This window comes from Papaver somniferum, unplaced genomic scaffold (genome assembly GCF_003573695.1).
Source record: "Papaver somniferum cultivar HN1 unplaced genomic scaffold, ASM357369v1 unplaced-scaffold_81, whole genome shotgun sequence".
NCBI classification, from domain to species: domain Eukaryota; kingdom Viridiplantae; phylum Streptophyta; class Magnoliopsida; order Ranunculales; family Papaveraceae; genus Papaver; species Papaver somniferum.
This window is the reverse complement of record NW_020651082.1, coordinates 3,904,950-3,930,653: the sequence shown is the minus strand read 5'-3', so window position 1 is coordinate 3,930,653 and position 25,704 is coordinate 3,904,950. Positions and strand designations below refer to the sequence as shown.

General features: G+C 36.9%; 2 protein-coding genes across 2 annotated transcripts; both read left to right on the top strand.

Annotated features, from left to right (window-relative positions):
• The first annotated feature begins 949 nt into the window (after positions 1–949).
• Positions 950–1,549, top strand: LOC113345202. Its single transcript, XM_026589012.1, has one exon. It carries the CDS (start codon positions 950–952, stop codon positions 1,547–1,549), a length of 600 nt encoding a protein of 199 aa, XP_026444797.1.
• A 12,723-nt stretch (positions 1,550–14,272) lies between these two features.
• LOC113345201 lies at positions 14,273–16,161 on the top strand. The gene is made up of 4 exons (XM_026589011.1): positions 14,273–14,398; positions 14,517–14,660; positions 14,923–15,771; positions 15,961–16,161. Exons 1-4 carry the CDS (start codon positions 14,273–14,275, stop codon positions 16,159–16,161), a joined length of 1,320 nt encoding a protein of 439 aa, XP_026444796.1.
• Positions 16,162–25,704: the final 9,543 nt, after the last annotated feature.

Genomic DNA, 25,704 nt, shown 5'->3' with positions numbered 1-25,704 from the left:
AATTTTGGTGTTTCTTTTTTCCACTACCTCTATAAAAATAGAGACTAAACTCTATCTATATATAGGAAATCAAATAGCACCACTCAGGTGCTATCTTTGATCCCCTATCTCTATTAATCGTAGAAATGTCTGAGATACCCTCAAAAAAATATAAAAATTCACAGACTTGTACTCGTAATGTCTTCCCCTTCCGTCTCTCGTTCTTTTTCATAGCAGAAAAATTCTTCGCTTCTCAATTGAAAAAGAATAAAGCTTCATCAATTTCGCTCACAGATGTAAGATTTTCATATTTTTTTAATCCTGTTTTTCACTTCGTTCCAGTAATTTATTCTCATGATCTTTATTTTGTGAGCTTGTTAACTTTAGGGTTTAATAATTTGGGTTTGTTGCGATTTTTTCTCCACTGGATGTTGTTTATAGTTGTGATCTTAATCTTATTACGCTGAAATTAGATTTAGATTCGACGTTTTCAATTTTTTAATCTATTGTTTAATCTTGGTACAATACATTTCTTCAATTTCGATATCAAAATTTGGGGATGCAAACTGTTTGACAAAATGTCCAACAGATCCTGGAGTTACACTATATCTGAGATCCTTACTTTTGGTTTGTATGAGTTGAATCCTTTTGTTTATTCACAACTACCTGGAGGAACTAATTAGAAATGCATAACTGTTGTGTTGCACTAGCATCTAATAGGTTCGTTGTATTGGAAAGCAATGTGAAGCCAAAACAGTTATGGGGTGAGTCATAATCATCTAATAGAGTTCCCGAGTTAAAAGAGGAAAATTAAATACTCAAATGAGGAGTTGCAGAACTGGAGTTTAAAGTCGCAGTATTGGTAACTTCTTTAATTGAATTCTAACGTATGGTAAAACTAACATAAGTGCAGGAAATCTGGATCATTGCTGCTTTTAATGTGATGGTGGATATATGGTTCACCAGAAACATGGCCTTTTTTGAGAACATTGCTCCAGATGTGATAAATGCCAAAAAGAAAATAATCAGAATGGTCAAAGACTGTGAGGTAAGACTTAGAGGCTATACAAATAATTCAGATTATGACATCCTCATTCTGCAATTCTTTGATATTAAATACATAAAGATGAAAATTCGAAAAATCATTGAATGCCAATTCCAACTACCTGATGAAAATACCATTTTTCTTTGTTGTGATGGAGCTTCAAGAGGTAACTCTGGAATCTCTGGTTATGGTTTTGTTATTAGAAATTTATCTGGACAATTCATGGCTGCTGAAAGGGGTGGTCTTGGCATAACAACAAATTTTGTGGTTGAAGTCATGGGGTCATTGTATGCTCTGGAATGGGCAGTACAACATAACAAGTTTCAGGTGATTGTTAATTCTGATTCAAAGGCAACCATATCAGTTTTCTCCAACAACAATTTGCCATGGGTTGTATTGGTTATATGGAAATTGGTGTGCACTGTCTTAAAGAAGATTCACTTCAACCATGTTTATAGAGAAATAAACTTTTCTGCAGATTTCTTTGCAAAGAAAGGCTGTCATTTACAAGAGGGAAAGTCCTAAAATTCTCCGAAATACCTTCAAATATGCAGAGGATGGAATTTCCTGGTATTCCATATTACAGACTTGAATGAACTCTTGGTCATTACTTGTTTTAGAACCATTTTTTTTGGACCATGTTTTTTTTTTGGGGACCAGTGTTTTATTTTGGGTAAGACATGAGAAGTAAATTTAGGTCACCCCTTATCTAGATATTTATATTAATACCTAAATTACCTTCCTAATTAATTCTGGGTAATGATTAGTTAGTGTTAATAATAGTTAGTGTAGTGATATTAAGTTAAAGATAATTAGTGAGATTAAAAAATCAGATGGGTTTTTTTAAAAAGAAGTAGAATTATTGAGAGAGTAAAGTTAGAGAAGATGAAGAAGAAAAACATCAAAAATATTATTTTTTTGAGTTCACTAAGCTTGAGTATTCCGTGATGATAGTAGCCATCTGAACTCTATCCCTTTCCCTCTCCTAGAGTATTTGTTAATCTTCACAATGATCCGGATATGAGTTATTTCTTAGATGGTGATTGTATTCTTCCCCAAACTCAATCTCAATATGAAAACGATGGATTTTACCAACCACAACCGGAGGAAGAGTATGTGGGTACCCAGGTATGCTTCAAACTGAAGTGGTTGAATTGCTCCAAATTTTCAAAAAAATGTAAATTTGTAAAGTAGATTTGGGCTTGTTCGGACCTTAAGTGAAGAACAGGTAACCGAACACATCTGAAAGTGTAGTCGGTTACTTTTTCCAAACACGCAGGTTACCGAACTCGCTCTTAATGGAGGTTTTTAGTCGGTCGGTTAACAGATATGTAACCGAACGTATCACAGTAACGGTTTTCCCGCAATAAGATCTAGAAGTTCGGTTGGTTTGCAACCAATATCTAACCGAACGTCACGTACAATAAGATTTTACCAAGTGTACAAAGTTCGGTTGGTTCGCAAACTTCATACCAACCAAATATTTAACCGAACTTTAGGTAAAATAAAATTATCCCAACTGTAAGAAGTTCGGTTGGTTCGCAAACTTTAACCCAACAACATATCTAACCAAACTTAACAAACAAACAAAAAATCAAAAGTTACAGAGAGATATTCGGTTAGCTAGTATAAAATGGTAGGTTACCGAACTTTATACTTCATAATTTCTTTGAGTCCATCTTGTTTGTTCGGTTACATGTCAAATTTCTTCAAGTTCGGTTATTGCGATAAAATTATCTTGTTGCCAAACTTGTTTATGATTGCAATTGATGTTGTTCCATTTCTTGTAGATTGAATGCCAAACTATACCAATGGATGATCAACCTTCTCCGGTTGATATGTTGTTCGAAGATACATCCCATCATTATGTCAATGATTAGGTTTGACTTACCTATTGATGCGAAGAATTGGGCTAGAGAGCATGCCAAGAAAGTCATGTGCGTATTAGTTTTGAATGGAAAAGAAAGAAAAACTCATTTTGAAATGGTTTGTAAGAGAAGTGGAGATACGGATGTTAGTCACAAGAGGAAGGGTTATGTGTATAAAGGAAAGACGACGAGGAAGAACACAACGCGCTCAAAGAAAATTAAATGTCCGCTCAAACTAGTATTTAGTAAGTGCAAAAAAAAGAATGGATGGGTTGTATCTATGAATAAGGTGGAAGGTCATCATAACCACCCTCGTCCGGAGGATCTTGAAGGACGTTCAATGGACGCAAGGCTCACTCCTCAAGAAATGGAGAAAATAGCTAAATATAGGAGAATGTGTATTTCACCACTTAATATGATTCGCTTACTAAAGGATGATAACAAGGATAACGTATCATCGTTGTCCACCATTTACAATGCAATTGAGACAATAAAAAGGAATGAATAGAAGGATAAACAATTGATGCAACAATTGTTTTTTTTTTTGGCTCAAGAGAGGGGCTACGCGGTTCAAAAGAAGGTAGGTCCGGAAGAAGAAATAATGCATCTCTTCATTGCGCATCCGAAGAGTGTTCAATTTGGTTGTTTACTGAGGTTTGCGAACGTACTGAACTGAGAGTTCGGTTTTTTCTTAGATTTGCGAACGCACCGAACTCTGCGTTCGGTTGTTTACTGAGTTTTGCGAATGCACCGAACTTGGAGTTAGGCGTGATCTATAATTTGGACAAACAACCGAACTTATAGCTGGACTGAGCAATTAGACTAGTTTTGGGTCATTAAAAGTTCTATAATTTAGTTAACATTGAAAGACAATAAAAACCAAACAATTTTAGTTGAAAATTAATTAAAATGCAACACCAACATAACAAACAAAGGTTGAGGGTGATATTAAAACTAAATTTAAACATACTAATACTCAATATAAATATTGATAGCACAACGTACTTAATATCCGAAACGAACACAAAAGAACTTCCTAAGAACGTAGAAATGAGCTTCATATTTGAAATTCTTTCTTTTCCACCTTCGCCATTCACTTTGAGATATTTCTACGGTTTCCTCGAATGTTTCACCTTTAAGTCGATATCGCTTCACAATTCGAACTAAACCAATAAATTCTTTGACCCTATCTCTTATCTTTGCAAATCGAATAAATAAGGTCGCACGATCACGGTTATGGGGGTTTCCGGTTTCGGAGCAGAATTTCTCATGAATCTTTCCCCAATAACTCTGACTCATTATTCCATTCATTCGTCGTTCTTCACCCCTCTTAGGATAGTACACTACATAGTTCCTGCAAAGATAAAGATCTTCATCGAGTGTAAATTTTGGACGTCACACTGCCATTTTTAAGAGGTTTGATATGAAAAGTGAGGAAGTTATTTAGTATATATAACAGAGGTGGACAGGCAACGACTATTTTTTTTTTCTAAAATAAAGTTCTGATTTCTCAACAAATGTGCAATGCAGCTAAAGTTCGGTTTGCAATGTGATTTTTCGTGGTAACCGAACTTTGTTGCATTTAAAAAAAGTCGGTCTTAACGGATCTATTTCCCCTGGTTTCCAAGCATCCTAAAGCTTTGGAAATTATAAGTTCGGTTAAATGAAAAATTGCTCAGGTAGCCGAACTTGATTGTCCAAAAGTTCGGTTTGTTCGCAAATTTGCGATGTAACCGAACTCATCAATAAAAAAAAATCAGAAGTTACGGAGAGATATTCGGTTACCTGTTATTTTTTCCCAGGTAACCGAATATCTCTCTGTAACTTCTGATTTTTTTATTGATGAGTTCGATTATATCGCAAATTTGCGAACTAACCGAACTACCTTATTGTATCTAAAAAAAATTCAGTGTAATGAAACACAAATGAGTCTAATACCCGAACTAATCCTTTAAAACACAGATTAAAAACCAAATTATCAAATTCCTTTACTAATCCACAATACCATAACTAATTGTCGGAAGCACACGAACATAAGAAAACAAACTACCAAATCCGAAATAAAAAAGTTTTCTAAACATAAGAAAATAAACTACCAAATCCGTAATAAATAAGTTTTCTAAACATAAGAAACCAAACTACTAATTGTTGCAATCACTCATTCACGACGACCACTACGAGAAACTCTTTTATTCTTGCGTTTAGGAGCTTTAGCTTGTCCTTCGTCACTAGGAGTGTCCTCTCCACTGCTTTGTTGTTCAACAATCCTACTTGAACCTTCCCCTTCTCGGAGATTCCTCTTCACCGGCATGGTCTGGCTTGGATCAACAATATTGGGTGAAAACATATTAGTCCATTGGTTTTAGAGGTCTGTTTGTTCTCGAGTGTTCATCGGCTCTCCACTCCGGATTTTTGCCATCATTTTCTTCAACAATTTTCCTTCACCTTTTTTCAATCAAAAGCATAAATAACTATTATTTTTTAATATTTTATAACAATTAGAAAAGAAAAAATAAGAGTAAATATCTTACCGCCGAATTCAATAAGTTCAAGGCCTCATCACCACAGGTAGGCATATGCTTCATAACTTTCTGAGCCTCTTTATCCACTGCCTTTGCTTTCGCCTTCTCAGTACGGGCTTGTTGGACTCTGTTTATTACACGAGGATGAGAAATATTTTCATACCATTCCATATATCCCTCGTCAGCGACATTTGGATCATCATACGAATCTTCACACTCTTCACTTGGAAGAAGATAATTCCCAAAGTTGTTCCAGTGGTCCACTGATAGAGCAGGTTCATATTTTGGGAAAAAAAATACTTGACGGTGTTCTTAGTTCCCCGCTTCTTCACCTGGATGTTTTCCACTCGTGGGACACTTTGGACACAAGAAAGTTGTCTCAATACTCTTCGAGGATTATGTTAGAGCATAGCTAGGTCAACCTCGCATGCGTTTCTATCTCAAGCATGTTTGTCAATGTTAGTGATCAAAACTATAAGTCTTGATTTCTAGCCTACATAGCAAAGTCTCGGACTAGGATAGAAAAGTGTAGTTGATCTCAAGCACTTCATGGCGATTCATCATACAACGACGAAGATCTATACAAGGAACCGTGGAACTTCATCAACAAAAAGGTATGTGGAGACTTGAACTTATCTATCACTCAAAAGTCTATCTCTTCTATCTCCTACTTCTTATGAGACAAAAGTCGTATGCTATATAGACTAAATCATACAAATTTGACATTTCGAGCTGAGTATTCATTGCTTATCTTTTATCTCGAAATCGTGTGTTGGTAAAGCGTTTCGCTTTGATCAAGTTTATCTTCACCTAGTGACGAAAGTCATGAAAAGTTTCAATCACTTTGAGAATTGCTCTGACGTGAATCGGTCTGTGAATAACGGCTACATAGCGTCCTCTGAGAATGTCTCAATGATTGAAATGAGAGTTTAGATTACATAACCATGTATTCCTTGAACCGAAGTTTTCGAACTTTGTTGATCAAGAGAAATCGGGAGGATTGGCTTGCCAAGTCCGCGAACCCAGTCCGCAGACTCAGTCCGCGAACTGTCGGAAGTTCTCGACCGAAAATTTCTGCTGGGATTTTCCGAAACTCGTTTGTGTGCTTAGTCCGCGAACTGGCGGAAGTTCTCTTTCCGAGAATTTCTGCTGAGTTTGGAAAACTCAACCGATTAACTTAAGTCCGCGAACTTGTTTGTGAAATTAAGAGGTTATGATCTAAAGATGTGCTATGAACATGAAAGATTAAATTACTAAGGAATGCTTTATGCAAACCTTGGCTATAATGTTCATGAGACGATTTTATCGAATCGAATCATCTTTGTTTCAATTGTGTCTTATGTAGTTACATAAGACCTCATAGCAATTGAACAACTCTTTAACTAGTTCATTTGAGTCAATTTAACTAGTTATGGTGAAGAATAACAAGGTTAATATGAAATGCTCATATGGTTAATCTTTTTGGGTTACTATGTTGAACCAACATACACGTACACGTTTGGGCATGGTTTTCACGAACCCAGTAAACGTCTACCCAAGTGTGTGTGACAAGCTAAGTTTTCGATCTAACGATTGAGAAATATTAGCTTGAATCTAAATCAGGTTTTCATCTAACGGTGAATAAGGATTGCTTTGTAACTAAGTAAAAACCCTGATTTGAAGGCTATATAAAGGAGACATCTAGCATTGTGCAAAACTAATCCCCACACGTCTGTGTGCTACTAGTGCGCCCGCTAAAGTGGATCTCCATTAACCTTTGATTTTCTTCTCTAAAATCAGGTTAGCGACTTAAAGACTTCATTTGGATTGTGAAGCCAGACCGATACTACTTTATCGTAGTTGTGTGATCTGATCTTGCATCTTCTATCGTACGAGTACAATCGATTGATTGGATTGAGATCGTGAGAGTTCTCCGATAGGCTAGATAAATAAGTCACAAACATCTTCGTTTCTTTGTTTGTGATTCCTCGACAAACCACCTGTGTAGTCAGGAAGGATTGTAGAGAGGTGATTGATTAATCTAGGTTGTTCTTCGGGAATATAAGACCGGATTATCAATTGGTTCTTGTACACCTTGATTTCATATCAAAATACGGAACAAAACCTAGGGTTTATCTGTGGGAGATAGATTTATCCTCTTATAGACTTTTTTGTGTGAGACAGATCTGTTTATTATCAAGTCTGTGATTTTGGGTTACAACAACTCTTGGTTGTGGGTGAGATCATCTAAGGGAATCAAGTGCGCAGTATCCTGCTAGGATCAGAGGCGTAGGAGTACAACTATACCTTGGATCAGTGGGAGACTGATTGGGGTTCAACTATAGTCCAGTCCGAAGTTAGTTTGCAGTAGGCTAGTGTCTGTAGCGGCTTAATACAGTGTGTATTCAATCTGGACTAGGTCCCGGGGTTTTTCTGCATTTGCGGTTTCCTCGTTAACAAAACTTCTGGTGTTTGTGTTATTTCTTTTCGACATTGTATTTGTTATATAATTGAAACAATACAGGTTGTGCGTTAAAGATCATCAATTGGAAATCCGACCTTTGGTTGTTGATTGATATTGATTGATCCTTGGGCATTGGTATTTGGTACCCTCCAAGTTATTCCTTGTGTTTGATTATAGACTCACTGATTTCTATTATCTTGAATAAATCAAAACAAGAGAGATATTAACTCCTTGAGATACTTTTATCTAGATTGAGTCTGACTGTCTAGTTGATTCTCTAGTAAGTGTTTCGGAGTTAGTCCATACAGATTGCTAATCGAAATATTGGGCGGTGTTGTTAGACCCCCGCTTTTCCAGATTATACATTGTACAACCGTCAGGATGAAACAACGGTCCATTATAACCCGCGATAGGTGAGAAATCAATAACCTCAACATCTTCCTCTTTATCTGATGAAGTGGTGTATGGATGGAAAACCACATCTTCAAGCGTTTCATTATCCAATGTCTCCCTCAACTTCAACACCTTTTTTTTCTTGCCCTTTTCCTGTGAGTTCAAAAATTCGTTTTCACTAGCTGTAGGCTTCACATAAAGCCAAGGAGTCTTAGGATGAGACAATTTCAGTTTAGGCAAGTGGTCGTACACCCAAACCTATAAGAAGGAGCCACAAATGATACATTTTCAGTATGATTAGTAACAATACACATTCATTCACTTATCAACAACAAAGTTCAGTTTGTTCGCAGATATATCTTGAAACATACAAAGGATAATTTAACGGGGTACCTGAATAAGGGTGTATATGCCTCCAATTTGACAAGTCTTAAGCCTCGAAGCTGTTCGGAGATCCTCTTGAACAAATGAAAGAACCTTCGTCCCCCAAGAGTAGTTGTTCACCTCATTAAGGGGGTCCAATAGCTGCAGGTAATGGGCATTTACCAAGTGACCTGAAGTATCGGGGAAGAAAATGGTTTCTAGTTGATATAACAAATAAGCAGTCACATGGTGCTTAATCTTCTCCGATGTCATCGCCAACTTTCCTTGAGCAACCAATTTTTTTGTCCCTCCAAAATCCTCTTTCAAGACTTTGATCTTGAACTTTTTCAACTTCTTCTTCAACGTGCGGTCTTCCTCAAACTCATTATACTCATCACCTTTCTTAGGCTCTTTAACAGCTCGTCTAAACTCACATTGTGCCTTGTCCTGGCCCCACCCTAGACACTTTTCGACCAACTTTTCAAAAAGTTCATAATTCATCGAGGGATCGTAGCCAGCTCGAAAACTTTTTCCCATAATTGGTAGGCCTGTGATTCGATAACAATCATCTGGCGTTATTGCCATCTCGCCAAACGGTAGATGAAAGGTATCCGTGTCTGGATAAACCCTCTTGGCAAATGCAGAAACAATGACATCATCAAATTTTTGGTGCGCATGTTGTATCGTGTTCCATAGTACACAATCAAATACCTCCAACTGGACCTCATCACATTCATCCGCTATATCCCATATCTTGTTCTTTTGACGTTTCAAAACACGAATCGCATTATTATGATCCTAAAAAAACAACATCATATCTTATATACTAATATATATATATATAGAAAAATATGTCAAAATATAATAAAATGACTGAAAATATTGATGGTTAAGATTCGATACCTTTGTCGTAAAGATCTTGGAAGCTCATGAGTTTTTGTAGCCTTCATCTCTTGGAGTACCATAAGTTGGGTTCTTTGGCGGCAAACACAAACTGTCATCAGGAATGTATGCACATCTAGCACAAGGCTTTTTAGGCGTCTTTCTAGTTTTTTTTGAACTATTTCTCCTTGTTCCTCTTCCTCTTCATCCGAGTCCTCCTCTGATTCGTCATCTTCATTATCTCCATCCTTATCTCCATCTTCCTCATCTTCTTCACTGTCATCATTGTCATTTTCATCATCCTCATTTCCTTCTTCTTCTTCAGTTGGTTCCTCTTTTCCACCTTGATTATGTTCTTAATTGCCAATCTCTTCCACAATCTCTTCATTAACTTGTTGGATTACATTGTCAATATTATCTCTATTGACAACATCTTGGATGACAACACCCGGTAATGACCCACCCCCAAACTTAGCATTTTGGGTTCCATGCTTATTGGCACCTAAGTGTACTCTGCCTCGAGGCGTGGGAGTTCTCATATCTTCCACTAAAGGTTGGTTGGATTTTTTGCCTTTGCCATTAATCAAGAAAACAAAAGATATTAGCTAACATAATGGTTCCAGATAATAGTTCGGTTAGTAAAGTAATTTTAGGAACAAACCGAATTCCACATGTATGCAATTGGTGAAAAGTTCGGTTTGTCAAGGTTTTTTGCGAACAAACCGAACTCCACATGTATGCAATTAGTGAAGAGTTCGGTTTGTCAAGGATTTTTTCGAACAAACCGAACATATTGGGACAAGTTCGGTTAAATTGAAACTCAACATAGTAGACAAAATCGCACAGTTCGGTTACATTGGAAATCTTTTTTTTTTTGGTGTAATATTGGTAAAGTTTGGTTACTAAATAGTTTTAGAATTTTTTTCGAACAAACCGAACATAGTGGGACAAGTTCGGTTAAATTGAAACTCAACATAGTGTGCAAAATAGCACAGTTCGGTTACATCGGATTTTTTTTTTGTTGTAATATGGGTAAAGTTCGGTTACTAAATAGTTTTAGAATTTTTGCGAACCAACCGAACTGGCAGTTTGGTAACCTAATTTTAAATCCTATGGAACCGAACTGTTCTTCGTGTTCTTCCTTTCAGGAAGTTCGGTTAGAAAGCTAGGGTTATTTTGAAACTCGTCCTAACCGAACAACACACTGTAACTTCCATTTAAACCCTATTTTGATGATTTCTATTCAATTAAACGAATCAAAATCAAATTAAAAGTAATGGGTTTGGTTGAAAATACCTGCGGATTTTTGCCATGGCAGTTTCAGGGTTCTTGTTGCGTCTATTGTAGTCGATTATGACTTCACTTTCCAGTTCAACTTCTTTATGAATCTCAAAATCAGTTGGCTAATTTGTTAGATGTCCTAATGGGGGACCTTTTCCTGGGAGTCTTGGGGTTTTCTTTCTAAGAACCATTCTTATACTTATTTGATTAATCGACGATGAAAATTTTATGAATCGACGATTAATCAATGAAGACGATGTTGAAAGGAAGAAGAAGAAGAGAAGAATTTTTTTTTCTCAAACTGTGCGGCTAGGGTAGGGGAGGGTCTGATTTTTTTTTTTTTTTTTTGTTAAGAGATTAGGATTAGGTTAAACTTTGGTCCTTATTAGTTTAGTTTTAATTTTAATTAGGATTAAGGGCAAATTAATAATGTGACTACTTTAGGACATCTCTTATAAGTATAGGGTAGATGACCTTATAAAACAATGGTCCCCAAAAAGGTTGGTCTCAAAAAATCGTTCTTGTTTTAGGCTTTAGAATTTTGACTTTTTGTTTCTTTTAGTTCTTGGGCCTTAGGACATGTTGTCTATTTTGCCTTGCATTTTTCGGTTGAGGTTCCATTCCTCTTTTTTGTAACCTTTTTTTCTTAATAATTAATAAAAGGTTGTTTTTTATATCGAAAAAAAAAAGTAAATTTCAATGTACTGGCTAAATTTGATTTTTATTTTAAATGGCTTATAGGTTCCATTTCCACCAAACCGGAACAACAAAGAACTCGAGGTATCGTGCATTATTTTTATTTTTTGGTCGTATTTCATGAAAATTTTTAGAAGTATTTTACATAGTTTCAGTAGTGGAAATATCTTTTTAACAAGCTCCCTTACCCTTAGGTAGGGGCAGTAATAGATGAAATATGGATTTAGGAAAGAGTACATTCTCCCCTTATTGGCGACTCATGACTGATATCTCATGTCTATTTTAAACAAGGAATTTGGTAGACACATAAAACATTGTTCGACTGCAAACATTTTTATGTCTATTTTGATTTGTATTTTAATATACCCAAAATAAAACGGATCCATTAACATAGATGTGCAGTGCATTGCGTATTTCTTATAACCAAGTACACCATTTGCTCGACCAATGGTCAACTAGTCAGTTTAGTTTCTGTATGTAACATTGGATTGTATTTTTGACAAAACCACTTGTTGTTACGATGTTTATTTTTGTTGAATTACCTTTCAGTTGTTCTGGTTGCTGAAAGGTCTTGGGATTGAGAGTGATTGTTTTTGTTTGTTTACGTTTACGATACTACCGTGAACATTTTGTTGTTGTATAAATGAACTTATAAACCAATCGTTTTGTGGTCCTGCATTTGATGGGTTGATGGGCTTGTGTAAGACGAGTCAAGTGAATGTGGTTAACCATGTCAGAGATTGTGTTCGTTTCTTATTGGTAAATCTGACGCAAAAGAGCACTGCAAATGCCTCACCATTACTTTTAGTTAGTAACAGATAATACACCATTTAATGTAAAGAGTATACGAACATCTAATGTTTAGCTTGTTTTTTACGTGAACAACTTGTTTTGAGAACAAATGCGTCTCTTTTGTAAACAAACAATTTAGTTTCTGATAATGTATATAAAATTTTGTTTATCTTATTGTCCATGTTATTATAGTTTTGTGGATGTATCTCATTATAATCCTGGCTTATGGTTTGCACAAGTGCGAACCTTGCTTATGAACTGGGGGTAGATCTCTTTATTGTCATTTGAGGTGTAGGTGTGTTCAAGGGTATGGATTGATGGCGTGGTGTACTACTGGTGGCGGGTCGTGAATGAGCTGATATAGACAAGTTGTGGCATGGACTGACTGCTATGTGGTGGATGCCAGCAGGTGATTATGTCGAGGTGGTCATGAACTGGTGACAGTGGAGTTCTGCTGATTGTGGCGAATGGGTGATGAGTTTTCTGTTTTCTGTTTTTTTCTCCTGAAGTTGGGATAAGGCTGGTGAGGAAGTGTATGAGAGAATCGAAAAGGTCTGCAATGTTCCGCGGAGGAGCTTCTGGTGTTGTTAGTGCCAAAATTTAAACATTATCGTTTGTATTTGTATTTCAAATTTAAACTATATGAAAATTTTAGAAGTTTCTGTATGTTTTTTTTTCTTTTAGCAAATATTTGAATTTCACGGTTGAACTACATGAATTTTAGAAATTTTTGTATTTAATCTAAATGGGGATGCAATGCAACGGGTTTTCTGAAATTTACAAGGGTGACATGGGAAACTTAAAATACTAATTACATTTGAAATTTAAATATAGAGATATTAGATACTAATTACATTTAAAAATGACTTTTTAAAAGGTCAAGCAGAGAGAAAGAGTGGAGAGGGCGATTTTCGGGCGACGCTGACTTTAGTCAAGTTTTTCTTCAGCATTTCCTTTTCTGATTTTCCTTGTAGTTCTTGTTAGATCTCTCTTGATTTTGGCTTAATGATTGGTGTTAGTTGATCTCTTCTCACTTTCCTCGTTATTTCTTTCTGTTTTTTTCTTGTTTTGTTATGGCTTCAAATTCTGGGGTAGGGTTAGGGTTTTTTCCCCAACCTGGATCGAGTTTGCAGAGTTTTGATTCTTCTATGGGTGGTGGTGCTAGAGGCAGTCATTATGCTATTGCTGGTAGTTGGGCTTCTATTCTTACTAAACAGCAGGTGGATTCTTCTGTTTCTGAGCCGATGGTTCGTCGGGATTCATATATGGTGAACGGAGAAAGGGTTATGATGGTTGATCCTGAGGAATATGATGCTGATGTGAAAAGCTGTGAGGGTCTAGTGATTGGTTGCTTTGTAGGAAAACGATTACCTTATATGCTGGTTCAAAGGACTGTGAAAAGGGTATGGCAACTCAAAGGTGAATTTCGTATGACTCTTCATGGTAACTCTGTATTTGTTTTTGAATTTGATTGTGATGAGGATATAATTGTAGTACTTGAACATGGAGTATTCTTTATTTCTAATCAATTATTCCTGGTAAGAGCTTGGACTCCTATTTTGGAAATAGATATGGCCGAATTGAAGACTATTCCAATCTGGATGAATTTCTATAATGTGTCTATTCGCATGTGGAATGCTAAGGGGTTAAGTCTTATTGCTAGTTATATTGGTACTCCTATTATGTCTGATAAGACCACTTTGTCAAGGCAGAGAATGAATTATGCTAGAGTGTGTGTTGAAATTGATGTCAATTGTGCTTTTCCTTCCGAAGTTCCTCTTATTGTGGGTGGAAAACGTATTACTATCCTTGTGGAATATCCATGGAAACCTCCTAGATGTACTCACTGTGGAATATTTGGACATTCTCTTGAGAAGTGTTCTGTTAAACCTAAGGTTGTTGTGATGCAGACTGAGTCAGTAGTATCATAGCAGGGTGAAGGTAGTAAACAGGTTTGGAGGAAGAAAACTTCTAAGAGAGGGATGCAACATTGGAGGAAGATTCTGATATGGAGGTGATTGAGGAAATAGTTTTGAAAACTATTTCTCCTCAAGCTGGTTTGGTTCAAGAAAAGATTACGCAATTCTCAAAGGAAAATAGCAGTTCTATTAGTAGTCAGAGGAAGCTGGTGGAGGTCCCTGTTCTGATAACTAATAAAAAACTCAGCTTTAACTGTTGAGGGAATAGGAGATGGAGAGACCAATTTTATTCAAGTGATTACTGTGGATCATGCTTCTACTTCAAATGTTCAGCTTAATGATACACATACTCATTTAGGAGGTTTGGAGGGTGATTCAGGTGGTGGAGCTAGATCTCATTTCATTCAGAAACCAACTGGTTATGTGAAGAGCTTAAAAGTTGTAGACCTCAAAAAGTCTGGGAAGAGCAGTAGGAAGGTATTACCTCCTAACCTTCTGGATGTTTAAAGAGGGATGCTGGAATCTTAGAGGGCTTAATGACCCTCTAAAACAAAAGGAGGTTAGTAGTTATATTAGTAGCAATCATCTTTCCTTAGTACGATTAGTTGAAACTCATGTTCAATTTAATAATAGTAGTAGAATAAAAAGGAGGATTTGTCCTTCCTGGAGATTCTTAGATAATTATTTCCATAGTCCTCATGGTAGAATTTGGGTGGGTTGGGACCCTGAAGTCTTACAGGTCTCTCTTATTCAGCATTCTTCTCAAGCTATTTTTTTGGATGTCCTCTTGCCTCATAATAAAGCTTGTGTGTTTACTTTTGTGTATGGTGATAATGATGGGATAAATAGAAGTTCTCTGTGGAATGATTTGGTTTCTTTTTCTTGTTCTAATAATAAGCCTTGGATGATCCTTGGTGATTTTAATTCTATTTTGGAATACAAGGATAAACTCGGTAAGGCTGAAGTGACTGCTTCTCAATTCTCTGATTTTCAAAAATGCACTCAATATTCTCAAATTTTTGATTTGGCCTATACTGGATGTTTCTACACTTGGAGTAACTTTCAAGAGGGTGAAGATAGGGTGATGGGGAAGATTGACAGAGTTTTAGTCAACTTAGAGGGGATCAACCAGTTCCAGGATTCTTTGGCTGAATTTCTTAATCTTGGTGTTTCTGATCATAGTCCTAGTGTTGTTACTTGTTTTGAAGGTAGAGCTCATGGCCCTCCTCCTTTCAGGTTTTGTAACTTTCTTGTTGATGATGATGATTTCTTGAAGATTGTTGAATCTGTGTGGAATGAACCAGTTAAAGGTAATCATATGGTTGTTTTGGTTACCAAGCTAAAGAAAACTAAAAAGAGACTAATGGAGTGGAGGAAAGCTAAGTTTTCTAAGTTAAGTGAGCAAACTTCTGAGGCTAAAAAAGTTATGCTAAGCTTTCAAACTTCTCTTCAAGAAAGACCCCTGTGTGTTGAGACTGCTAGAAAAGAAAGACAAGTTGTGCATTCTTATGTTAAATTATCTAGGAGTGATGAGTCCTTGGCACAACAAAATTCTAAGGTTGAGTGGATGGAAGCTGGTGATTCAAATGTTAAATTTTTTCATAACTCCATTTGAGAAAGAAGATCTAGAAATAATATCTTGGTGCTTCATGCTAGGTATGGAGAGAAGTTGGAGGATGATAAGTCCATTGCTAAAGAGTGTGTCGAATTTTATGAAGATCTTTTCAATCCAATTGAGAATGAGGTGAATTCTTCTGATATTTTTGGGTCTTTACAGTTTGAGAATTTGCTTCAACAAAATGATTGTGATAAGCTTTTGGTGCCTGTTACCAGGGATGAAGTTGTTTGGGCCCTTTCTTCTATTCATTATAGTAAATCGCCTGGTCCAGATGGCTTCACAAGTTATTTCTTTAAGAAGGCTTGGTCTATTGTTGGGGACACTTTTGTTGCTGCATTTTACAATGTGTTGGTTGTGTAGAGGGAGTTCTGCCAGTGAGGTATTTGGGAGTTCCTCTCATCTCTACTAGATTATCCTATGCTGATTGTTTACCTTTGATTGATAAGATTATTAAGAGGATTAAGTCTTGGAAAGATAGATTCTTGGCTTATCCTGGTAGATTACTTGATGAGTGCTAAAAAGTGCATATTTCTATATCTTTTTGTTGGCAATTAACTCATCTTTTGTGCATTAATTCTACATTTTATCCCATATTCTGTATTTTCTTTGTTTTCAAGAATAAATATTTTTCTTAATTAATTTTGTATTTTTAGGTAATAAATGAAGTTTGGATGAATTGCGGAGCGGAAAAGAGCAGAAAAGTAGTAGAAAGCTGGAAGAAATTACGCAAGGAAGCCGCGAAGAATGGTGCGCACAAGTCCAAAGAGCTAGGAATGGGCTCAAGAAGGAAGAATTGTTCTTAAAGAAGATATGGGCTTGGCATACCCAAGGACCAAAACCCTTACCCAAACCCATTTTCTATATCCATAACCGCCTCCATTCTCAGCCGTTAGATGGGACTACATCGAAATCCTACGGTCGCTCCTTCGTAGATCATCAAAATCTGAAGTCTCTGACAAACACCACAGCGCTTAAATTCCAAGCCTTCAGATTAGATTGTAGTTGAATCCAATGATCGCTTCTATGCCTGTGCATCAAAATTAGATACTCCCGATCTACACTACAGTACCTAACATCATCTAACACCGTTGACTTCGTTGTGTTTCAAAATCCAACGGTTGCAGAGATTCATCTCTCATCTCACCGTTAGATCTACGAACCATCTTCGCATCCCGCAGCTCAGAGTCACAGAACATCAAAATTTGATGAAGCCGCTCAACACTCTAAAAACCTAATACCCATACCTCCAAATCGACCACTTCTTCTTCTTTTCTTTCTTTCTTCTTCACCCATCCCTGTTGCAGAACCACCACCACCTACCCTGCCACTGCCATCGCCACCACCTACTCCATAGCCACCTAAACACCACCAAACACCTAACCCTTCATCATTAGCACACTCTACACCTCCCTCAACAACCAATTTCACCTCCTCTCACGCCACAGAAATCCTAGGTGTGAAATAGGTGAAATAGGATGATGAGATGGAGATAATCAGAGGCATGGAGAGGAGCAGGAGACTAAGGAGAAGAATGGGTCGAAATCAGTTGCGTGTAATCGCATCAATTTGGGTAAGAATTTACCAAACCCTAGTTCTGTCAATTTGGGTTTTTTTTACATAAATCCTAATTAGGTTGAGATAGAGCATGGAGAAGATAAAGTGGGTGATATATGGTAGGTAATTGAACCTAACTGTGATTTTCTGTCACATTAGGTAGAACCCTAATGTCTACTGTTTTGGGAATTTTTGGGTGAAAAGGGTGTAAACCCTAATTATGTAATTGGGTATAAAAGGGGATATTGGGTGAGTGTTGGAATCATGCCTGGATTAACCAGAGCATCAGTAAAATAGTTTAGTTTTGTTATTTCCATGAACTGTAGCTTTGAGGGTTTCAATCTTTTCAATTCCATGATTCTCAATTCAAATGCATTGTTAATTTTAGATGTTCTGAACTCCAACATGTATTTAATTTGAGTGTGTGATTGTTACATTTTATATCAGCTCCTGTTCATGTTTATGTTCTAAGTTTATCCACTGTTATGTGCTTCCCATGTTATGTTATTGTGTTTAAATTCATGTTTTGTTTCACTGTCAACTGTTAATGTATGTTTATCTTCATGTCTATCATGTTCTGAACCTCAAATGCTAGGATTAGATGAAGCTATGAACCAGTAAGGAGTCAGATCAAATTATGACATTCATGTTGTGTTTGGAATGCTGAGATAGTCTTCATCATGTGCAGCTCATGTTCAGTGTTGCTAAGCCCTTAGACTAGTTTTGCTTTAATCAGACAATTAGCACTTTGGTAATTATTTTAGCTGTGATTAGAATATCCCTTAGGTTAATGGTGGATTCAACGTCCTAGTGATCATCCTCTTGTCTTCATTGTTTTCTTATTTCTACTTCACTGTTTTCTTCACATCACTGCCCTTGGCTTAGGCCTTGGTTTATTACACTGTCATTTTATTGTCTTTGCTTCACTGTTTATCTTCATTGTTGTTTGCTGTTTGCTTTTGCCATTGTAAATATCCATGTTTTACCTTGGCCTAGTGCTCTGCTGCCTTGTTTAGCTCCAGCTGCACTAGGTCTTTTTGGCTTTTCTGCCCTTTTCCTTCCCTGGCCTTGCTGCCAGTTCTCCCCCAGCTGCTACTACTTGTTGTTGTTGTTGTTGTTGCTGCTGCTATGCACTGCTTCTGCTGCTGCTGATAGGGCTGCACAAAACCGAACCATAACCGAAACCGAAACCGAAAACCGAAATTTTTTAACCGAACCGAACCATAACCATATTTCTGTGGTTCATTTATGGTTGTCAGTTTCAGATAACCGACAGTATCGGTTTCGGTTTAGGTTTTGAAATAAAACCGAACCAATAACCAATTGGTTAACCGATTAATAGTGACCGTAGGATTAAATGATTTTAGGCCGTTGATGGGGATATTTAACCCTAATAAGTAATAACTTACATCGCTCTTCTCTTCTTTCATAGATATCATATTATCAGAAAGCTTTCCCACAGACAGTTCCACTTCCAACTTCACTCGACTCGACTGATTTTTGGCAGCTGTGCTTATGATTTGTAGAGGAAATTGGTTCAGGAAGCTCTTTCTCGTGATTCTTCTGGTGCTGTTCAATCCAACTTCTCTTTGATTACTCCTACTGGCTACTTCTGGTGTCTTTCAGGTTCAATCCAACCTTTATTCTTGATTTACAGGGATCTCTGCAAGTAGTTTGGTTGTGAATCTTGTGATTGTTGTCATGTTCATATTTATGTGATTGTTGTCATGTTTATGATTTTAATTATGATATCAGGGTTTGTAAAATTGAAAAAAATTGGGGATTTCAAATGTAAAATTGGTCATTTAGGTTGATTTACATAAATTAGGGAAGGTAAATCAGAATACATAAATTAGGGTTTGTCAATTATTCTTAAATATATGTGAAATTGAATTATAAAATGAGTAATTAGTGATGGGTTTGTTCTTAATTTAAGAATAGAGAATTGTATAGGGTTTCATTTTAATTTCTTCTTAAGTTAGGGTTTTTGTGAATTGAATCAGAAAGTTGATTAGTAATGGGTAGAAAGAATCAGAAAGTTGATTAGTAATGGGTAGAAAGAATAAGTCTCCATGTGAAAATGACTATTTTTGTGCCTAATATACGGTTAATTTAGAAGAATGCAGAGAGTTAGAATTATTTTAAGATTTGTAATTCTTAACATTTTTGTAATCACCCCATACAACCAAAAATTGGGGTTTTGCTTAAATGTATGGTTTAAATTAAATGTATGGTTTATCACATTGCAGACTTGCCTTTTGACAATGCGAGGAGGATCCAGTTCAACACCTACTGCCTCTGTTTCTTCTAATAAGCGGCCACCTCGACCTCCACCTAATGCAAGTTCAGATGGAGGTGCAAATTCAGCTGGAGGTGCAAGTGCTGCTAAAGATGCTAGTGTTGCTGGAGATGCTAGTGCAGATGGAGATGCAACTGAAGCTGTCATAAAAGTGACAGAAACACATAGCAATAAGCGTAAAACCCCTGAAGATGCAACTGAAGATGACACAGAAGTGAGTCAAGTGACAGAACCAAAGGGAAAGAAACGTTCTGATGTGTGGAACCACTTTGATATGGACCCCAAGCCTTCGAAATATGCAAAATGTCGCCACTGTAAGACAAAGATTGCAGCTCAGGGTACCAAGTATGGGACAGGTGGTATGAATAATCATTTGAAGATATGTAAAAAGAAGCCCAAGGAGGAAAAAGGACAGCAAACGCTTGATTTTCAACCGGCTAGGCTAGGAGGAGAAGGAAAATTGGTTGCAGCAACTTTTAATCAAGATGCATGTACAAAGGCAGTGATTTTATTTGTGATTTTAGATGAGCAGCCGTTTAGAGTGGTTGAAGGAGAAGGGTTCAAGGAACTTTGTAGGGTACTTGAATCCAGATTCAAGATCCCTTCTCGTATGACCATTTCGCGGGGTGTGTTAAATTTGTATGAAGCTGAAAAGGAGAAGATGAAGAACTACTTCAAGGAAAACAATGTGAGAGTTTGTCTCACCACTGACACATGGACCTCAAATGCCCAAAATAAAAGCTACATGGTTGTAACTGCGCATTTTATTGATAAAGATTGGAAGCTGCACAAACTGGTAATCAACTTTTTCCAAATTTTAGGTCATTCAGGTGAGGTAATTGGGAAGATGTTAGAGGAATGTTTGTTAGATTGGGAACTTCCTGGGGTTTTTACTATTACTCTTGACAATGTTAGTGCTAATGATTTAGCTATTGATTATCTAAGGGAGGATGGTCATTTAAAGGAGCAAGTGATTAGTTCAAAAGGTGTACTGAATACTAAGTTTATGCAAGTTAGATGTGCTGCTCATGTGCTTGCACTTGTTGTGAATGCTGGCTTGGGAGAGTATCACATGGCTATTAAGAGAGTAAGGGCAGTGGTGAAGCATGTGATGAGTTCTCCTGCTAGGTTGAGTAAGTTTATGGATTGTGCTAAACAAGAAAAGATAGATTGCAAAAAAGGTTTAGTTTTAGATGTGGATACAAGATGGAATTCCACTTACATGATGTTGGAAGCTGCTTGTAGATATCAGAAAGCTTTTGAAAGGCTAGCACGGGAAGATAAGGCTTTCAAAAAGAAGTTTTGTTTCAACGAAAGATCCATCCCTCCTGTATTTTCTACTTCTACCGGTGCTAGTAATGATGTTGACATGGAAGAAGCTTCTACTATTGCTCATAACAAAGGCAAGAAGAAGGCCCCTCCTCCGCCTCCTATACATGCTCCATATATGGAAGATTGGGCCAATGCAAGATCATTTGGAAAATTTTTAAAGGTATTCTTTGATTTGACTGTCAAGTTTTCTTACTGTACTCGTGTTACTTCGCATGAGTTCTTGTTTAACGTAAGTGTCATTCATAGAACAATGAACACATGGGTAAAAAGTTCAGATCCATTTCTCTCTGGTATGGGCACTAAAATGCTAGACAAGTTTAATAAGTATTGGGGAGAATATGAGAAAATGAACACTCTCATGTTCATTGCTGTTTTGCTTGATCCACGTGAGAAGATGAAAGGTTTAAATTTTATTCTTGATACTTTAGATATCACGGGTCCGTCATTACGTAAACACTTATCGACTTATGTGAAAACTGATTTTCAAGAACTTTTCGAAGAGTACAAGTGTCTCTATGCAAATGATGAAAACATTCTGGTGCCACAGGTGATTGTAATAATGTTACTCAATCTTCTGGGGTTACTGATGATGAAGATTCTGCATATGCTAGTCTAATAGCAGAGAGAGCAAGAGAAGATGAGGAGGATGACAATGTTGAGGGGAAAACTGAGTTGGAGTTATATTTAGAGGAGAAACGTGAACCAAGAATTAGCCCTAGCGGTGTTCAGTTTGAAATTTTAGGTTGGTGGAGGACTAATAGTACAAGGTATCCTGTATTATCACATATGGCGAGAGATATACTAGCCATACCAGTCTCTTCTGTTGCCTCAGAATCTGCCTTTAGTACTGGAAGGCGAGTTATTGATTCATATCGAAGTTCACTGCTGCCTAAGACTGTTGAGGCGTTGATTTGCACGCAAAGCTGGTTACAGACACCGGTTGATCTTGATCCAAACACCTTAGGAACTGATGATGCTGAAGATGTTTCAGGTATTTTCTCTACTCACTTTTGTAAAATTCTGATTTGTTATTTTCTGTACTCACTGTTTGTCACTTATTGATGTAATTTCTTGCAGAATTTTTAGGTTCTCTTGCAACTTCTAAGTTCATCCGCATTGACATAGATGATGATGAAGAAGAAGAAGATTCAACTTTGTTATCGTGAAGTTGATTATAAATGATTTAACGGGTTAGCGGTAAGTTTCTCTAGTTTGTAGTTTTATTAGCAGTTGATATTTTTTTAGAATAAAACTTAGATTTGTTTAAGCATATGAATAGCCAAGTAGAAACAATGAACTGTCAATAATGTGAGTACTCTCCTTTACGCCAAAATAGCTTAAACTCATGCCATTGCCTTTGAAGGTAGATCATCTTAGTCAACTGTTATGAATGTTCAGGGCTTACTTTACTTGTAACTTCTTCATATCAGTACAATTCCATTGTAGTTTCATTGGTTGAGGTGATAATGCAACATTAAAATTAGAAATGCATATTCCAGTAAAAGGATCATCCTCAATTCCAGCTAAACGAATGCTTATTGTTTAGTGCTTCTCTACCATAGCGGTTGCTAATCTTGATGTTCTTAGTTACATTATGTACCATTGCACTGATCATGATTGAGAAATTCATATTTAACTCGAGTTTGTGTATGTGCAGGTTACCATTACAACCTCCTGTGGAATACCCAATTTCTACACATGCAAAGTGTATTCACTGTAACAAACTATTTCCTGTCGACCCTTTTAGGAATGAACTTATGATGTGTAGTCAGTTATGAACTTATGATTATGATTTTTTGATGTTTTTTCATTTTTGTTATTAAGGAGAAACTAGACTCTTTAAAATTTAATGTTTCTATCACTATGTATTGGAAGTTGGAACATTTGATGTATTTGAAACTTGAGTGACAGGTTCAGAAAAATTTGCCTGTCATTTTTGTGAGACTGACAGATATAAAAAATTTCAGTGGTTAACCAAAAACCGAATGGTTTTATACAAAACCGAGTTGGAACCGAACCGAGAAAAACCGAACTACCCAAATGGTTTCATTGGTTTTCATTATTGGAAACCGAGTAGTTCGGTTTCGGTTTAATTTTTTCAAAAAACCGATGAAAACCGAACCATGTGCAGCCCTAGCTGCTGAAGCCACCACTGCTGCTGCTCCAGGTCCAGTTCAATTCTGGGCTACAAGTCCAGTCATTACAAAAGCCCACTGTATCTGTTTAGAAACCAACGGCCCAGTTCACATCAAAAGACATTGAGCCCAATTCACAGTCACTGTTAGCCCAAGGCCCAGTGCAATTCAAAAGACCAAAAGCCCATAAGTTCACAGTCAATCTAAAAGCCCACTGAGCCCAAAACCATTTCATTGTTACAAAAACCCACTAAGCCCAAAGCACAATTAGAAGCCCAATAGCAATTTAGAGTCCAAATAGCTAGAAACTCCAAACACCCCCAGTCTCTGTGGATCGACCCGTACTTGCACGAGCTACATCTGACGACCGTGCACTTGCGGTATTACTGTAGGCCCGTTTCATTTCGCTTCAATTTTATACGCTTTCCCGGGCCCACCAAGTTTTTGGCGCCGCTGCCAGGGATTGGTGTTGTGTTTCTCTAGTAGTTTTATTAGCTATTTTTGCATTTCACTGCATAGCATTTGCTTCTGCATCTGCTTCACTTCATTTGCTGTTGGACCTGCTGTTCTGAACCAGTTTTTCCTCTGCTGGGACGCCACCAAGGAAAAGAACCAAAGCCCAACTGGGTTTTTGCAACAATATCAGAGCAGCTGGGCTGTGCTTAAAAGGTAACCCATTTAAGAGAACCCGAATTGTGGGCTTCCAATTTTTAATTGTGGGCTTGTAATATTAAAGCCAATTTTTTGGCTTTTTATTTTCTGTTGGGTTTGTAATTAATTTTTGTGGGCTTGTTTGTTTAATTTGTGGGCTTGTATTTAATTTTTGTGAGCTTGTTTAATTTGGACTGGTATTTTGTATTCTGGATTTTTAAACCCAGCTGAGCTTGTAACCGATCACGCTAGGTTAACTCGTTAGTGGGCCGAGTACCCAAATTCTAGGCCGAGATTTTGGACTCAGTTTCACCAAACGTTTTCAAACCAGCTGAGCCAAAGCAAACACAAAACCAACAGTGGGCTTGCTCCCATTCAAAAACCAAATTTTATTTTCTTTTTAAAATAAATAAATAAATAAATATTTTCTCTCCTATTCAAAAACCAAATTTTTCCTAAAAATCCAAACCCTTTAAAAAACCAAATTCTGAGCTTTGTACATTCTTTACTTAGCTTTTGAGCCAATCATGAATAGATCTTTTTCTACAGTTGGGGAGTACAACAAATCCCTTAGAGAACTTGCGTATGGACATACTCCACGTTATGAACCTTCCATAGACCATGATGTCAATAGTTATAGGAATTATTATGGACATTTTCAAAGTCCCGAGCCTCAATACATGAACCCTAATGACTATTCACACATGCATCATTCATCACAACGTGAAAATGAACATTTTGCTAGTGCCTCACTCACACAATCATCACTGATCGATCAATTAAAAGCTCGAATCACAGCTTTAGAAATGCAATCACATGAGGAATCTGTCACATCTAATTTTCTTAGGCAACCTGAAATCTATGCATGTCCCGCATGTGGTAGTTTAGACCACCCTGTTGAGAATTGTCATATTTTGCATAATTTTAGGAAATCTAGAGAAAATCCAAGGTATGAAATGCCCATAAATTGTGAGAATGGTAGTCATTGGGACCATAATCAATCCTTTGAGGGTTGCGATCAATATTTTGTAAACCCTAATGACCATGCACACATGTACCATTCACCACAATTTGAACATGAAGAATTTTGTACTCCCATGAATTTAGACTCCACCACAGAAGCTTTAAGACTCAGTAAGCAAAACTTTGATAGATATAGATCACGAATTCATGCATATTTAGATCAGATTTTGCTTCACCTACAAAAGGAGGAAATTCATGAGGAAATGTATGTTGTCCCTAATGAAGTGTCTAGTCCCATTCATGTAAATGATGTTGAATATGAACCTAATTTAGAGGAACATGAATCGACTAATGACACCACCACTGTTAATGAGGACCAATATGCATGCTACCATGATGATGATTATGATGATATGTTAGAAGAACATGAAAATATTGTGGAACCTGTTGGTTCAATAACATATGGCTTCTCGCCCTCGACCTTCATGAATGTTGTTTTTTCTAATACTCATTGTAATTCATATGATTTTGATATTGACATGGGATTCGTACAATTATTCTGTGAAGATGAGCATGACATAGGAATAGTTGAATCTTCTGTAGAAACTAATGCTAATATGCATGAAAATATATTTGATGTGTCTGATTCTCTACCTAGGTCACATTGTGATATTTCTCCTGATTTTCCGATGCATGAGAATAAATTTGTTGATGATGTTGATGACTCTGATTGTGATCTTGCCAATTTGTTTGATGATTGTGAGCATGTTGTGACACGTGTAGAAGACTTAGGAGATGTTCAGGTGATTAGTAATGATGTGCCTATCGTCCTACATAAGTCACAATCTGATGGCCTTCCACCCAACCTAGATTTGGTTTGTACCCATATTGTCAAACCGACTTTTCTGAGAGTCCCTAATCTAGGTTTGGAACTGTGTGCTTCCCAAGTCCTCTTGGACTATTTTGCTT

Bases quoted from the DNA above. Each gene is read 5' to 3' on its own strand.
- LOC113345202 (XM_026589012.1), top strand. From the start codon at position 950: ATGGCCTTTTTTGAGAACATTGCTCCAGATGTGATAAATGCCAAAAAG.
- LOC113345201 (XM_026589011.1), top strand. From the start codon at position 14,273: ATGGAGGTGATTGAGGAAATAGTTTTGAAAACTATTTCTCCTCAAGCT. The intron at 14,399-14,516 runs GTCCCTGTTCTG...TCAAATGTTCAG, and splicing joins GTCAGAGGAAGCTGGTGGAG to CTTAATGATACACATACTCA. The intron at 14,661-14,922 runs GTATTACCTCCT...GAAGTCTTACAG, and splicing joins CTGGGAAGAGCAGTAGGAAG to GTCTCTCTTATTCAGCATTC.